Source organism: Pezoporus flaviventris, unplaced genomic scaffold (genome assembly GCF_033815535.1).
Source record: "Pezoporus flaviventris isolate CSIRO_AGI_PZ_B2104156 unplaced genomic scaffold, CSIRO_AGI_Pfla_v1 ptg000228l, whole genome shotgun sequence".
NCBI classification, from domain to species: domain Eukaryota; kingdom Metazoa; phylum Chordata; class Aves; order Psittaciformes; family Psittacidae; genus Pezoporus; species Pezoporus flaviventris.
This window is the reverse complement of record NW_026892776.1, coordinates 980,746-996,930: the sequence shown is the minus strand read 5'-3', so window position 1 is coordinate 996,930 and position 16,185 is coordinate 980,746. Positions and strand designations below refer to the sequence as shown.

Sequence of the window (16,185 nt, the reverse complement as noted above, 5' to 3'; positions counted from 1 at the left end):
TCTAAACGACCACCTGCCCCCGAACGCGCATGAGCTCCTGGCTGGGAGGCTGCACGTCGTCGTCACCCGCGTGCGCGACTGCAAGAGCATGCAGGTGTCAGACTTTGCATCCAAGGAGGAACTCATCCAGGTGAGAGCAGCCACAGCCCCGCCGCCAGGGCAGCTGAAATCACAGCCACTGTAAAAATCAGCCCTTTCTATTACCTACAGGGCCTGAGTATGCAGGGAGCACAATGAGCCACTCCACAGGTTACCTGCCTACGTCTCCAGTCCTGGCTGTGGATATCAGATGTGGTCTGGTCCACCATAGTTAGTGGTGCCAGATAACCCAGCTGTGGGAATGTGGCATTCACACAGGAGCCACCATTCCCAAAGGAACCATCCCAAAGGGTTTTCCCAAAGGTTTTCGTGGCCCTCTGCTCACCTCTGCGCTTTCTGTCTCACCCACAGGTCCTGCTTTGCAGCTGCTTCATCCCTTTCTATTTTGGACTTCTACCTCCTATGTACCGTGGGGTGGTGAGTAGCCTTATGGTTTGGAGACACTATCAGGCCAAGGGCCCATCTAGGCTGTGTCCTTTGTCCAGTGGTGGCATTAAGCACGTTCGTAGCTGTGTTTGCCACCAAAGCTGCTGAGTGCTGTGTTCACACAGCGTCTGCAGAGGGAAGAAGTGAACTCAGGTGCCCCACAGTGTGACCCCAGTGCAGAACTGACCTGCTCACAGAACTGTTCATCCTCATCTCAACTCCTTTCTGCTGCATTTTCCCCCAGTTTCATTAAACACTAATTCTATTGCTGGAAAGGAGGTGGTGGTGCAGACCTGGAGTTTGTGGGTCAGTGGTGGGGGCTGTTGCCTGGAAGAGGATCTCTGTGGCCCCAGTTCTTCAGTCTAGTTTGGGCCTGGGTGGGGAAGAAACCCCAAGTGATGCACACGTGGAGAAGGACTTGGGGGTGCTAGCTGATGAGAAACTGAACTTCAGCGTTTGCTCGCAGCCCAGAACCCCCCTTCTGCTGGGCTGCGTCCCCAGGGCATGAGCAGCAGGGCAGGGAGGGGCCCTTTAATGCACTGTTGTGAGACCCCACTTGCAGCACTGGGTGCAGTTCTTGTGTCCTCAGCATAAGAAGGACATGGAGCTGTTGGAGCAAGCCCAGAGGAGTCCATGAGGGTGCTCAGGGGCTGGAGCACCTCTTGCATGGAGCCAGGCTGAGAACACTGGGGCTGTTCAGCCTGGAGAAGAGAAGCTGCGTGGGGACCTCAGAGCAGCTTCCAGTGTCTGAAGAGGGCTACAAGGATGCTGGAGAGGGACTCTTCATCAGGGACTGCAGTGATAGGACAAGGGGTGATGGGTTCAGACTGAAACAGGGCAAGTTCAGGTTGGATCTAAGGCAGAAGCTCTTCCCTGTGAGGGTGCTGAGGCGCTGGCACAGGGTGCCCAGAGAAGCTGTGGCTGCCCCATCCCTGGCAGTGTTCAAGGCCAGGTTGGACACAGGGGCTTGGAGCAAGCTGCTCTATGGAAGGGGTCCCTGCCTGTGGCAGGGGTTGGAGCTGGAGGAGCTTTCAGGTCCCTTCAACCCAAGCCATTCTGTGATTCTACGCTGTAACACATCACTCTTCTCCTTAGGAGGAGGAAGGCTCAGGGTTCCTTGTTTTCTATCCTAGTGCTACATGGATGGGGAGATTGGGATGTGGAACTCCAGCTTCGTGTCCCGGACAACCATCACTGTGTCTGCCTTCGCTGGCGAATACGACATCTGTCCCAAGGACTGCCCCGCTGCCTTCCTCACCTTACAGCTCGCTGATTCTATTTTACAGATCTCCAAAAGAAACTTCACCCGTATTCTGTATATTTTCTACTTTCCTACAGAGCAAGTGAGCTGCTTCTACAGGTCCCCAGAGCCATAAAACCCCTATAGCTGGCCCATCTACCCTGACTGCCACCTCACCCTTTGCAGGTTCTGGAGCAGTATTATGCCTGTGGCTATCAGGACACGGTCTCCTACCTAAAAAGACTGAGTAAGTGCTTGGGAGTGAGGAGCAGGCAGGTCGGGTGCTTCTCAGTATTGGTTTGCTGACAGAAGGTAAGAGATGCTGCCAGTGCACCTAGGGTGACGAGGGCAGAGAGATCCCAGCATCCCTGGCATTGCCAGGATACCCTCGAGTCCCATCCTCTGTGATGCCTCTCCTGTAGCTCCCTGTTTACCCCTTCCCCTCTGACGGTGTTAGGTCCCCTCTTCTCTTCCACACTATGCACGATAGAGCTTTGCAGGGAATGCAGGTCCCCAGGACCTAGACAGAAGCATAGGCTCAGGTGCCCTGTGTGATGTTAGGCTGATAACCTACTGATGCACAAAGCAGCAATGTTTGGTGACTCCTGATCCAAAAACCCAACTCAGGTTAGCCATGCACTGTGGGCCTTAGTCCCCCTGTTTTCCAGTACACCCTGGTCAAAGATCAATCCTTTCCATTGCTGCAGATCTGGTAGTTGAGCAACAAGCAGTAAGAGCTGGGTTCTTTTTCCACCAGATGACTTCGGTATAAATTACTTTGACGAGGACTTCATGCTTCCATTCACCAATGAATCGTGTCAGAAGGGTGAAGAGACCTTGCACTGGAAGCCAGAAACAAGAGTACTTCACTCCAGAGCCACAGACCCTGAGGATGGCACAGAAGAGAACCCAGGGACTGTCCGGGCAGCAGATGAAGTGGAAGAGGAAGCCCCCCTCCACCTTCTCCACCATCAGAAAGGTAGAGGACCAGCACTTCTTTACCCCATCAGTTTTCATTAGCTAAACGACACTTGCCCGGGGCTCTCACTGACAAAAAAGGCTGGCTGGGGTTTTGCAGGCTCCAGCAGTGAGAACATGAGGAATGTGAGAGGGTCCCCTCTCGGGTCACTGGTTATTAGTGAAGCCTCATGTTGAGCTTGTTTTGGGTGGACTGAGGACTTAGAGTGTGTCCAGGTTAGAAGAGCTCTTTGGAGAAGCAGCTCTTTCTATGAAGAAAGACTTTTCCTCACCATGTAAGCTAGGAACAGGTTCTACCTATGCATGCTTTCGTTAAGGGTGAGGGAAGGAGCAGTGTCTCAATGCTCAGAGCTGGGTTTCTACTGAGGAACTCGATGTGCAGCCACATGTAAACACCGAAGGGCAAGAAAAGCTCGTGCGAGTTGCAGGTGAACCTCTACCTGTGTCATTTTTAAGCAACATAAGGCAGGTTTAAATCCAAAATACTGCCCCCTCCCATTTCAGCTGTGAACGGAACCCCGGTGCACCCTCAGCATTTCAGATTCCAGTTTGTCTTGTTGTTCCTAGGAGAACGCAGAGCAGCCTGTGCAGGAGTACAGCATTTTTTTCCATTTTATTATTTATTTTCTTTTTCTCTTTGAGCCTTCCAGCATTTCTGGATTTGTGAACTTAGGAAAACAGTTTTTCCAACATGGTGATGCTTTAAAATGTTGCCACATAAACAAAAGGTGAAAAAAGACCCAAATGCTGTTGTGCTATATCTAGGAGGACCACACCAAATGAGGAACATCAAGGGGAAAGAACAGGACTAGTACCATTCCAGAGCTAGAAATAAAAGCTTGAAATACATAAAATGAAAACAAAGAAGATATTTCTATTGAGAACAGACAACTCTATGGGACCCACACTAGAAATGCAGGGCACAGTCTTAGGCTGTGGTTTGTTCCCATGCTTGGCTTTAAAGGCTTCATCAGTCTGAACTGCATGGAGCTTTTGAAAGCAGCACAGCAGGAACCAGGTTCCTTTGGAGGCTGGGCAGGCTCTGGGTTATCAGGAGTCTCAGCCGTTGGTTTGCAGCTTGGCTGCAGTGTTTTTCACCAACCTAAGGTCACCTGCAGAAGGAATTGAGACTCCTTTGTTAGCCCAGAGAGCAAGCAAGGGTAAAGTCAGGACTCTTGGTCTCCAGAGGAGAAGCCCTGATGATCGAGGCCAGGAAAAGGCTGGTTTGCTGTTCGTCTGCACAATACTAGAATATCATTGATGTTACCAAATAATCAAAGGTGTAACCCTGTGAATAAGTCACACAAGTCTTCCTGAGTAGGTGAGAACATCTCCAAAGGGTTATTGCTGCAGCAGAGCCTGCACATCAGTGGGGCTCAGGCTGAGAGAGCTGGGCTGGGTCAGCCTGGAGAAGAGAAGGCTCCTGAAGGGGAGACCTGAGAGCAGCTCCAGTGCCTGAAGGGGCTGCAGGAAACCTGGAGAGGGGCTTGGGACAAGGGATGTAGGGACAGGCCAAGGGGAATGGCTTGAACCTGCCAGAGGGGAGACTGAGCTGAGCTCTTAGGCAGAAGCTCTTCCCTGTGAGGGTGCTGAGGCGCTGGCACAGGGTGCCCAGAGAAGCTGTGGCTGCCCCATCCCTGGCAGTGTTCAAGGCCAGGTTGGACACAGGGGCTTGGAGCAAGCTGCTCTATGGAAGGGGTCCCTGCCTGTGGCAGGGGTTGGGGCTGGAGGAGCTTTCAGGTCCCTTCAACCCAAGCCATTCTGTGGTTTCATGATTTGAACAGGGATAAGCAGAACTGCCTGCAGCAGACTGAAATGGTTATGTCCTGCCTGGAGGTGAGGGTGCTCGCTAGGAAGAGCAGGGGCCTGGCAGAGGGGTGGTTTCAGAAGCAGGGGGTCTGCCTGGGAGGAAAAGCATTTTGCAGTGTGAGCAAAAGCAGATGATGGGCTGCCTGGCCCCTCTCCTGCCCGGGGAGCAGGGGGTGTCTCTGTGTCCTCTCTGGTTTGATCTGTGGCAGTTCACAACCTGGTTTTGAGCAGCCCAACTTTGCCCGCAGAGCTTGAGAGAGGCAAATCCAGCCAGGACTTCCAGGAAGGGAGGCAGGAGCAGGTTTTGATGGACCCGATGCAAAACAAGCATCCAGATTTCTTTTAGCAAGCTCATTGCAGAGCAAATAGTCCCAGGTCATTGATTTCAGTCAGATATAGCAGAACATGTCGTATTAATCTTTTGCTGAGCATTCATCATTAACTCTGAATCTGTTAACCCCAACACAACCTTCAGCAATTCCTCACATCCCCACCTGCAGTCTCCAGAGCACTTTGGATGAAACTTTCCTGCTTCACTTCCCTTTGTGCAATGAAACAAGCTGCTCATTCAAATCAACAGCTTGTGCTGGCGTGAACTGCTCATTGCCCATGGGGAACCAACAGAAAGATTCAGTTGGGATAAAGCCAATCCATCAGCCTCTGATGTGTAAACTATATTTGGAGAGAGGAAGAGTGATGCCAATTCATGGGCAAAGTGTATTTGGGATGATGAAGAGTGGTGCCAATTCATTCTGCATACAGACCAGCAACATGAGGTGTGTTTGCCTGGACCACACACTGTTTGTAGCAGCAAATTACAGAAAGTTGCATGAAAAGAACTAATGTATATGTGAAATGTCAGCTCTCCTGGTGCAGCAGGAAATGAACTCTGCAAGTCTGCGCTACTTTGAAGTAAGGGGAGGTTAATCTTGGTGTTTCTCCATCCTTCTCCACAGCTGCACATTCAGAGGGGTCCAAATGTGTGCCTGCCTCCCCTGGCAGGAGAAGCCAACCTCCAAGGGCGTATGAAGCTCAAGAATAGGTAATTGGTAAAATAACTTCAGGGAACTGGGCAAAAAATAGTTCCTGCCCAGGGTGATGCTCCCTAAGGCGTCTCCCTCCCTCTGTTTTCTGCTTCTCTGCAAGTTTTGGAGTGGGAGGAAAGCGCTTGAAATGTGACATTTCCTGCAAACGCTTGTCCTGTAATCTGCATGAAAGCAGGGGGAGGGATGCTGCTGGTGAGCAGCAGCTGGGGTGGCTGGGGAAGCTGGTGGCTGGGCTGCACACACATGCAGGTGAGGATGCTCGGTCTGCCCTGCGCAGGCTGTGGTTGGGCCGCAGATGCAGCGCTGCGGTGCTTGTCCTCCAGCCATCATGATAAAGCAGGTCAGGCCTGGGCAGGGGGACTGTGGCAGCAGCGTTGGGAATGGAATCAGCCAGTTTCCCCCAGTGGAAAAAGAAAACGAACCCCACACTCCCCAGAACTCCGTAACGATCCAAGCTGCTGTGCGGAATGAGCTCCGGAGTCACCCCCGCTTCCCAGGGCAGCAGAACCACAGCATCAGAGCCCCCCAGGGCCCATCCAGGCTGGCTGCCTAAGGGAACAAGCTGGCAGTTAGTTGAGTCCTGGTGGATGAACCAACAGGAACGAGTGGTCCCAGGGATGTTTGATACCAAAGGGCTTTTTCCTAGCTGAGGAGTTGTGTCACTGGGTGAAATCATCCTGTGCAAGCCTCCTCACCAGCTGCATGTGAAGTAACTTGCAGGCAGGTTTTGGGGGGGTATGGTTTAAAGTTATCTGTGTGGCAAGTTAAATACCTTAAATCCTTGAGAGTTTAGTGCCAAAACATGGCTCAGGCTCTTGGTGAACATGCCTGATGTCCTGCTAGGACAGAGCCCAGCAGATACATGCTTTGGAGCAGGAATACGTTGCTGTAGGGAAGCAGCACTAAGCTGGTTTACAGTTCCTTTGAGATATCACTAAATAATATCAGACGGAGGGGGGAAATAGCTACTTTTAATATGGGATAGCCAGGATTTGGAGCCTTTAGTCACACTCAGCATCAGTGACCCATGGCTGAGGTCTCCCAGGGTTTCCCTGCTCTCCCTGCTGAGGGTCTGCATTCCCTGAGCACCTCACCTCTTGGCTGTGGCTTTCTTGGGCAATCCAGGCACCACGGTTTGGAAGAGCTTCTGGAACCACTTTACCATGGAGCTGATACCATCCAGCACCCCCCACAGCTTCCCCAGCCTGCAAACCCAAAATAAACAGGCTGAGTTTGATGGCCACTCGATGCAGCCAACAGGGGAGGGTGTTAATGGCAAACGCACATTGTGATGCTCCTTTTCATACCCAAGCAATCCTATGGTGTTCCTGTTAGCCAGACCCCTCCCCCTGAGAGCTTGCCTTCAAGAAATACCAACCCCTCCTGTGGAGTAAGGGGATGCTGCTGTGCATGTTGATGCAGCAGCTGTGCCCTGGTCCATAGAAAAGAAGGGATTCACCATCAGCCCACGCTGCCCCAGAGGCTGCCCCGTGTGTTTCCAGCTGCTGAAAGGTGCTGCAGCCCATTGCACACTTCAATGCATCCTAACCCTGCACTGCGTCCCTGCAGCTATCTCAGCACTGCTGAAGCCACGACCACCAGTTCCTGTACCACTTTCAGCTTCAATGCCTCTATCAAGATGTTCTTACCCATTCCTGAAGAAAGCCGGCAGCCTGTAAGGTTGCAACAGGACCTTTGACAGTGGATCCTGAAGTCCAGAGAGCTGCTCATTCCTCCACATACCCAAGCCTGTATCCATGGATGACAACACAGAAGTAAATAAAGACCAGGAATTAGAAATAACCCAGTAAATGCAATAATTCTTCTTGCCCAGCAGCTCTTGCTGCAGCTCAGCCTGTAGGTACTAACCCCAGGCTTGAATCCAGCTCGAGCTGCTCTTACAAAGCTTCTTTGTCAGAGCAGCTACTGCAGATACAGGAATATTTCCTACAGTAACTAACTCAGTAATGTCTGTAAGGTAATACTGCGCCTCTCAAAGACTGCAGCAGCCCTCAGAGGCCCCGAAACCCAGGATGAGCACCCCAAATCTTCTACCTGGCAGGAAGCAAGGAGCTGGGCACTGTGTTTCCATTTTGCACAGGCCAGTGCACGTCCTTTTGGATGGGGCAAAGTCATTCTTCCCGCATGAGATGGCAAAGTGGAAATTCCCATTGCAGTAGTTAAAGCCAAAGGCATCTGTGGGACACAAAAGAGAGGGATGAGGTTTGTGTGTGTGCTGTGTGTGTAGGCCAGCCTTAGGTCCTGGCTATCACTTACTGTTCCTGTACAGGAAAAGGGCAGTGTCCTGGTACCCTTGGGAGAAGATGTCGTTCAAGACCTGCAAGGAGAAACACTTGAGGTCACTAAAGAGCTTTCCATCCAGGCACTGACAGGATGTGCCCAGCTGTGGAGGGTTGGGGTGGCCCATTTGGAAGGCAGCAAGCACAGGCTGGCTTCCAATAACCAAAGCTGTAGTCCTTTGCAGGTTATTAAACCAGGGTGGACCCCATTCCAGGTTGGCCACCCCTCAGCAGTGCCCACCAAATAAATGCACTGCAAAACTAGTAGGTACTGCACCCTCCATGTGAGATCTGATTGACTACTGATGGAGATGGAGCTAAAACTTAAAGCTTGGGAAGGCAGGTCCAGCATCAGTTTGTTTTAACCAAACAAAGCTGGTGGCTTACCATGGTGCTGGGTGGAAAGAGAGCATAGCTAATCCTGCAGAGGTTTTCTATCGAGATCTGAATGCTGCCATTGAAGATCTGGAAGCAGAAGAAGATGGCAGGACAATCCCTTGGGCAGATATCGAGCTCTCCTGTGAACGGGGACACGGTGATCACAGGTTCCTCCAAGCTGGAAACAGGCTGCAGACCAGTGAATCCTCCATCCACATATCGCTGAGGGGGAAGAGCAGAGGAGGGTTTGCTCTGGGGGTTGCTACGGTGTGTGTGTGAGTGAGGGCAGGGTCACTGAGAGGAAAGCAGGCAGAGGCAGCACCTCCTGCCCCGAGCCGATCGCAGCATGTCCTTTCTCTTCCCACTTGCAAATGCATCTGTCCCTACCCCTTGCTCTTCACCTTGGCCTCTGCCAGCTCTTTCTGCTGCCCTGCCTATGGCACCCAGTGGCTCCTCGCCCAGATGCTGTGATCCACAGCGATTATTAGAACGGAAATAGTTATTTGGATTCACAAAGCTTTGTAAAGTTGTTTTGGCAGTCGTTGGCCAACCCAAACATCACTGAATTTAGAGTGTCCTATAGATTTCAAGTCCTGAGCTCAAGCAGCCAGGCTCCTGCATTTAATATTCCACCCAGCTATCATCAGGATGGGATGAAGAACAGGCTAGAAGGCTTTATCATCCTCCGTTAACTAAGCAGCATCCTCGGCTGAGATACCCCTCTCTGCTCAAGGGAACATAAACCCAAGAACATACTGCTGGGACAGTAAGTTTTACATGAAATAGCACTCACCACACCTCGGTACGATGGAGGGATGAAGCCACAGTAGATGGGAAGAAAGCAGCTGCAGAGGAGAGCCTGGGGGATGAGAGGGGTTGCAGAAGTAAGTGGCCCTGTCAGAGTTGTCCTGGACAAAAGCTGTTGATGTGATGCCTCCAAAACCAGGCTGGACCTGGCTGTCGGTGCCACCTGGGCTTCGCATTTGACTGTGTCAAGAAGAAAGGTGTCAGTGAAGGGGAAACACCTCTCTTGAGAAGGGCAGACTGCTTCAGTTTGTCATGTTTTGAGCTGCCAGCAGCATTAGTTGTATGATTCATACATCACTGTCCAAAAGTGCCCGTCGACAGTGCCAAGGTGAAGCTTTGGGGTCATTTTTCATGTTTGAGGGGTTTTGGACAGTACCAAGACATTCTGCTGAGATTTGTCCATGATAAAGCCACTGCTGGGCCATTCACAACCATTTTCTACCAATATCATGGCCTTGGAATAAGCATCCTGTGCTCATGGGTTGACCTAGGGCAGGCACCAGAGGGTGAAATCCAACATACCCATGGATTTGCCATCCTCTACGGGTCTGTTAGGGATTTACCCTGGGTTTCTTTCCCCCCGCAGCTCATTCACTGGTTAATCTGCTGCTTTTTGGCACCACAGACACTTTTCCAGCTTTTCATCCCAGGGAAGTGCTGAGGCAAGGAGGAAAATCACTGCCAATGGGACTTCCCTGAGGAGAGACCTGTCCCGAAAGCTGAGAGGTCATGCTAGCATTAACAGCTCTGCAAAGAGTCATTGGCACTTCCTAGAGCTGGCCAACACAGCAGCAGCTTTTTGAGGCTGGGAATAAACCTGCTTTCTGGCCCTAACAGCCTCTTCCACCCTCCCTCCAAGCCTCATGGAGCTCACTGTGGTGCGACCATGACACCCTGACACCTTCCCATCTTAGCTGCAGTTAAAGTCATCAATGTTTAAGTACCTCCACCCCAAGCAGTAGGTAGAGATCTTCCTACAGCACCCAAGGCAGGTCCCTTTACCTGGATGAGCTCCTCTTTCGAGCTGAACTCCGAGGCCATGACGTTTTGGCCATCCACCACCCGCGTGAGGGAGATGTGCAGCCGCCCCGAAGCCAGTTGGTAGGAGTTCTCTGGTAGCATCCTCTGCAGAACAGCCTTGATATTTGCCAGCAAGCTGCACTTGGGAGAGAGGGGGCCCAGGATGGTTTCCCTGGCCTCCTTTGCCATGGCAAAGAAAAATTCCTTTAGATCATCTAATACAGAGGTGGGAGGGAAAGACAGAGAGAAAGTCAGGATCTGCTGCCTAAACAGTTGTGAGTTTTATCCTGCTTTTAACGCTCCCCACAAATAAAGCTTTTGGCATGATACTGCTGCTACAGTGGGCGACATTGTGGAGAGGAGAAAGGGGACGATGTCCTCAGAGAGCAATGTATTGCTGAGCACAGCCTCAGTGGTGAAACCCCGTCTGCACCAGAGGTGGTTGCTCAAGAAGAGCCTGGCCAGGGATTAGGGAAAGGCTCCAGAGAGCCCTGGGAAGAGGTAGGTCCACAGCAGGTTCCTGCCTTCCACCTCCACGTGGCAGTGCCAGGCTCCACAATGGGCTTCACATGGGCAGCTGGGGCAACTCAAAGGTGAGGACGAGGGGCACACCATGGGTGACCTCCCAGCCGGTGTTAACAGTCATTACATGTGTCTGCACATCCCAGAAGCTGGATTAAAGGAGCAGAGCTGCAGAGCCATGTCCAAGAGCTCAGGAGACACCAGGTTTGAAAGGCTGCATCATGATGGGGGGAAGAGGGGTGCAGCAAAGCCTGTGGCCAGCCTGGCCCTGGGGAGCTCACCTGGGGGAACTGTAGCAATAGGACAAGGGGTGATGGGTTAAAACTGGAACAGGGAAGTTCAGGTTGGATCTAAGGCAGAAGCTCTTCCCTGTGAGGGTGCTGAGGCGCTGGCACAGGGTGCCCAGAGAAGCTGTGGCTGCCCCATCCCTGGCAGTGTTCAAGGCCAGGTTGGACACAGGGGCTTGGAGCAAGCTGCTCTATGGAAGGGGTCCCTGCCCGTGGCAGGGGTTGGAGCTGGAGGAGCTTTAAGGTCCCTTCCAACCCAAACCAGTCTGGGATTCTGTGAGTGCCCCATGCTGGGCAGTTAAACTCTTGCAGAAGAAACCTCATCACGCTCCTCAGTGCTGCAAAGAGCTGCTCTTGCACCAGGGTGGCCATGGCACAAAGCCGTGGCCTTGTCTTTGTAGGGGCAAAGGTGTCCAGGCTGTCTCGTGAGACTGCTTTAAAAGCACAGACAGATTAGATGGAGTGACCTCAAGTCAGCTGGAGCACCACAGGCATTAAGAGGGGTTATAAACATCCGAGCGGATGGTCAGGCCATGTGGGGTGATGATTAGTGCACGGTGGGTTTACATGGGGTCATCAGGGTGCTGAAAGAGCCAGAGACACCGCAGCAGGTGATGCACCCGCCGGGCACTGCCTGGTGCTCTGCGTCCTGGAACTGGGGAGGAACTGGGAAAAGTGCCCCCAGGCTGGGGGGCAGGAGGTGAGAGCTCACCCCAGCTCTGGGGGCTTTGCCTCTGGGCAGGGCTTTGACTCAGGCTGGGTGAAATGACCCTGGTGTAATGCTGTGACCACCCCTGCCTGCAGCAGCCTGCTGGTGACAAGCAGGAGGTGACCTGTGGGGTGGCAGAGGACAGCCTGGCTCGGAGAGTGGAGCGCCGCTTACTCGGGCTGCGGCGCACACGACCACAGCCACCCCATGGAACACCCCATCAGGAGCCAAACATACCTTTAACCTTCTTTCCCCTTCCCATCCTCTCAATGGGAATTTGACAGACTTTGTGCCACACTCATTTTCCTTATTAGAAACCAAACCAGAGTCACCACTGAACAAAAGGTCTCTTCTTCTCCTGGGGAAGACGTTTTGGGCACAAGATCATCTCAGCACCTCCAAGTAGGTGGTGCCACAACCCCAGTGAAGCAGACCCCCATTTCAGCACCAGTGCCCACAGAGAGAGCAGTTACCAAACTGATTCATAGCTGGCGGAGACCCAAGCACCGTCCGATTACACCGGGATGAGGAATCAGAGAGGAAAGCTTTGGAGCCCTTGCTCATTTGTTGATGGGTTCATCCCCATATATGCAGAAAGGTTCTTTTCTGCTTTGTCTAACTACATTTGCCAAAGTTTTGATTCATTTGGGCTCCAGCAGAGGTTTCAGGAACTGGTTGTTTCCTCTCTGCTTCCTCCATCATTATTTGGACCCTAAACCCCTAAATGTCCCCGTTGCTTGACGCAGGGTTTGGATCAGCTTTCGAAGACTTAAGTCTTGTGTGCACTTGTTTACACAAGGACACTAATTGGAAATATGGGAGAATGTGATTATTAAAAGTGGATTAACTGCTCTGAATTAATTCTACACATAGAACTTAATGACTGGGGCAGGGCTGTATCCACATTGTCAGAAGAAGTTCAGAACAAAACCTCTTTTGCAGCAATAAGAGAAACCTCAGCCCCAGGCTAGACCAAGCACTGCTGTTCCCTGGGCATGTCATAGAATCATAGGATCATGAAATGGTTTGAGTTGGAAGGGACCTTAAAGCTCCTCCAGCTCCAACCCCTGCCACGGGCAGGGACACCTTCCATAGAGCAGCTTGCTCCAAGCCCCTGTGTCCAACCTGGCCTTGAACACTGCCAGGGATGGGGCAGCCACAGCTTCTCTGGGCACCCTGTGCCAGCGTCTCAGCACCCTCACAGGGAAGAGCTTCTGCCTAAGAGCTCATCTAATGTCCTGCTGATGAGCCCTTGATCTTTATCCCAGGGGAAAGGTGCTTGGCTATAGAGAAACAGGAATCATGCTTCATCTTCCCTTGTGCTGGGTAGGTTGAGTGGGATAACCCAAAGCAAAGTCCAAACAAGGCTGTCAGCTCTATAGATACCTGTATGACAACCACGTGTGTCCTTTTGTAGCTAAGGATGCCGAGGGACCTGATCCATAGGGGACACAGGGGCTTTACATGGTTGTCCAGAGAAGCTGTGGCTGCCCCATCCCTGGCAGTGTTCAAGGCCAGGTTGGACACAGGGGCTTGGAGCAAGCTGCTCTATGGAAGGGGTCCCTGCCTGTGGCAGGGGTTGGAGCTGGAGGAGCTTTAAGGTCCCTTCCAATACAAGCTGGTCCATGACTCTATGATGTCCACCCACCACAGCCATGTGGACTTGTTTTGGAACACGTCTCAGCACTCCTTAGACCTCATAGCAGAGGAAAAGATCTGCTCCTTCAGCAGGAGCAGGGAAATGAGGCAATAAAATGCAGTTGCATCCAGATTTACCCATGCAGTATCTGCCTGACCATCTGAAACAGATAACATTCAGACAGTAAGAACCAGATTCTTCAGCTTGCAGCACCCAAAATTGCTCCAGGGTGGCTGCTAAAGTGGCCACATATGCAGGTTTCTTTTATGCCTTATGAGTGGCATGAGTCCCACCAGTGTCATGTCCCCAGTGCTGCTGCTGTTTTAAGGCTTCTCTGTTTCTATTCTGAAACAAACCCCCCATAACAAGGAAACCTGGACAATCACTGTCTTACCGAGGCCGATGCCGCACACCACGGCCGCGGCGATGAGCGAGCCGGCGGATGATCCATAGACCTTGCAAGCGGATTTGAGGAGTTCGGGAGCCAGCTCCAGGAGGGACTGAACCACCCCAACCTGGTACAGGGCGAGAAAGCCACTGCCCGAAAAGGAGAGTGAGAAAGGGGTGCTCAAACCCCGGAGATCCTCCTCAGCCATCTCGAGAGCCCGGCTCAGGTTGTCCTTTATCACCAGCTGAACCTCAAGCTGTCTTCTCCTCTGCTTCCTCCAGGCTCATCTCTGGCTGCACAGGAGACCGTGCGATGGATTTTCTACCTCCCTCTATGACAGCTCCCCGAGGCGTTTAGATCCATGAGCTATTTTAATTGCTGCCTGTGCTAAAAACAGACGTTTTCCCCTGATCAAAACAGCTCTTGTAATCCTCGGCCACAGCCAGATCATGTGCTCAGGGCTGACTCAAGGCTCCCCTGTTCTACCAAGCGATCTGAAGCACCCCAGGAGCCCCCCTGGAGATGGTCCCCACATTCTTGTGCCCATCGCATTTGGAAACATCCATGTAAAATTGTCTCTGCTTCGTGCTTCCTACATCCAGGGTGTTTTCCTAAACAGGATTCTCCATCAATCCCAGCTCAGGCACAGCTCAGCACTGAGTGAGTAAAGGCTTGTATAAGACACTTAAAGCCAGAGGGTGTTACACAAGGGGTGGGTGCAGGCTGTTGCGTGGGGTTAGGTTTGGTTAGGATTGCTTAGATTTGCTCCCCATTGGAATGGTTTTGTCTTCGCCTGACTCTTGAACCTCCTTTGGGAGGGAAAACAAGGAGCTGGGTTTGCTTTTCTCTCCCCCCTCAGCACTCTGTAAAGCCCCAGGAGGATGCACCCTGTTCCCCAGATCTGGGGTTACTGAACCAAACTCAAGCTGCCTTTGGCCTTTCTTCATTGCCTGGGTGGTGGTTGAAAAACAGGCAGAAATTCTGTAGATTTCCAGTTTCTGCTCAGCCTCAGCACCCCGATGCTGCTGCCAGCGAGCAGGATGCAAACTGCGTTTTAAACAGATGAATTTAACAAACATTACTCAGTATTACGTTGCTTCTGTTGTCCAAATCCACGGAGCGTGCACACTACAGCATGACCATTACATATGTTACCTTCAAGGCTGTGTATAACTACATATACACGAGAGGGGCATGTGTACAATAAGAGGCTGAAGGAGAGAGCTCTCCTTGCCCATGTTGGTGCACCAGCATGGCCAGGACAGTGCAAGAACACAAAGGATGGTCCCAGCACCCTCATGCAACCTCTGCAATGCTGATTCACCCCAGTTTTCATTCTTCCTTGGCCATCAGTGAGTCCCCACCATGAGATTTGTATTCGCTGTGGTACCTAGGTACAGAGGCAGAGTGTCCCTGGGGTGCAGTTTTTAGCCTCTCATTGAGTGAGTCTCCCATGAGACCCAGCCTTTCCAGTGATCTCTGAGCTGTGGTCTGTGTGATTCATGCCACTGTCTCCTCCAGCCCTTGGGAAAGCAAATTCCTTCATTTAAAGGACTTCCTTCCCGCACTCACAAACGTGAAGGGCAAAAGGAATCATCTCTTACTGTGACTGATCCCTACTGGAAATGCTTGAGAGCTGGCACACCGGGAAGAATTGTTCCAATGCTCTCTGTTCATTAACCCAGCCAGTTATGTGCATCAGGAGCCAGGGAATTCAGCAGGCACCTTCTTGATCAAGCTCAGCCCCAGATGATGCCCAGCTTTGGGAAAAGTGTAATCAATCCCATAGGACCTGCAGGAACACATTCACAGGATCTCAGACTGCTTTGGGTTGGAAGGGACCTTAAAGCTCATCCAGTTCCAACCCCTGCCACGGGCAGGGACCAGGATGCTCCAAGCCCCGTTCAGCCTGGCCTTGAACCTGGCCGGTTCCTCCATCCAGGGCACAGCACAAGGAGCTGAGCTTGCTACAAAATGTGGTGCTCCCGGAACACGTTGTGAGTGCAAACCCCAAGGGAGCTGAGCCGGGGGATGTTCTTACCCCACTCTTCTTTGGGCAGCTGGTGACAGTCTCTTTCCTTGCCACTGCCACAAAGTAGAGTATTAAATGGGATTTTCCATTCCCAGAGACAGCTAATGAAGGATGATGTGATGGCCACCAAGAAGCTGTTATCCCAGCAGGAAGACAAGTGGGAAATGCATGGTGAATGCAAGAAGGTCCCCAACAAGGAGATAGCCCAGCCCTACACCGAGGCAGGGCCAGCCTGGGCAGGGGCAGGGAGGCAAGGCAGGACAGACAAGAGGATGAGTGTCCATGCACAGGGAAGGACAGGAGACACTGACGTGGCAAGGGGAGAGCAGCACCCCAACAGCAGCAGCTCCAACCTGTGAGGACTTTACAGCATGCTTGGATACTGCGGGGTCCCCTTGGGACCCTCAAAGCCCAAGAGCAGCCAGGCTTCGAGGGCATACTTTGGGGTCTTCATCTGAGGGGCTGCACAGCCACATCACAGCATCGAATTGTAGACTCCTGGAAT

General features: G+C 52.1%; 1 protein-coding gene across 1 annotated transcript; it reads right to left on the bottom strand.

Moving 5' to 3' along the window:
* Positions 1 to 5,874: 5,874 nt before the first annotated feature.
* On the bottom strand, positions 5,875 to 14,259 carry PNPLA1 (patatin like phospholipase domain containing 1). The gene is made up of 8 exons (XM_061442561.1): positions 13,655 to 14,259; positions 10,086 to 10,318; positions 9,070 to 9,135; positions 8,286 to 8,498; positions 7,876 to 7,936; positions 7,654 to 7,794; positions 7,248 to 7,347; positions 5,875 to 6,803 (listed from the first exon to the last, which is right to left on the bottom strand). The coding sequence occupies exons 1-8, from the start codon at positions 13,854 to 13,856 to the stop codon at positions 6,689 to 6,691; spliced, it is 1,131 nt and encodes a 376-aa protein (XP_061298545.1). The 5' UTR covers positions 13,857 to 14,259; the 3' UTR covers positions 5,875 to 6,688.
* Between the last annotated feature and the right edge of the window lie 1,926 nt (positions 14,260 to 16,185).

Excerpts from the sequence above, each read along its gene's own strand:
- PNPLA1 (XM_061442561.1), bottom strand. The coding sequence starts at position 13,856 with ATGGCTGAGGAGGATCTCCGGGGTTTGAGCACCCCTTTCTCACTCTCC. Across the intron at positions 10,319-13,654 it reads GGTGTGCGGCATCGGCCTCG|ATGATCTAAAGGAATTTTTC; the intron begins GTAAGACAGTGA and ends CCTCTGTATTAG. Across the intron at positions 6,804-7,247 it reads CCGGCTTTCTTCAGGAATGG|GCTGGGGAAGCTGTGGGGGG; the intron begins GTAAGAACATCT and ends TTGGGTTTGCAG.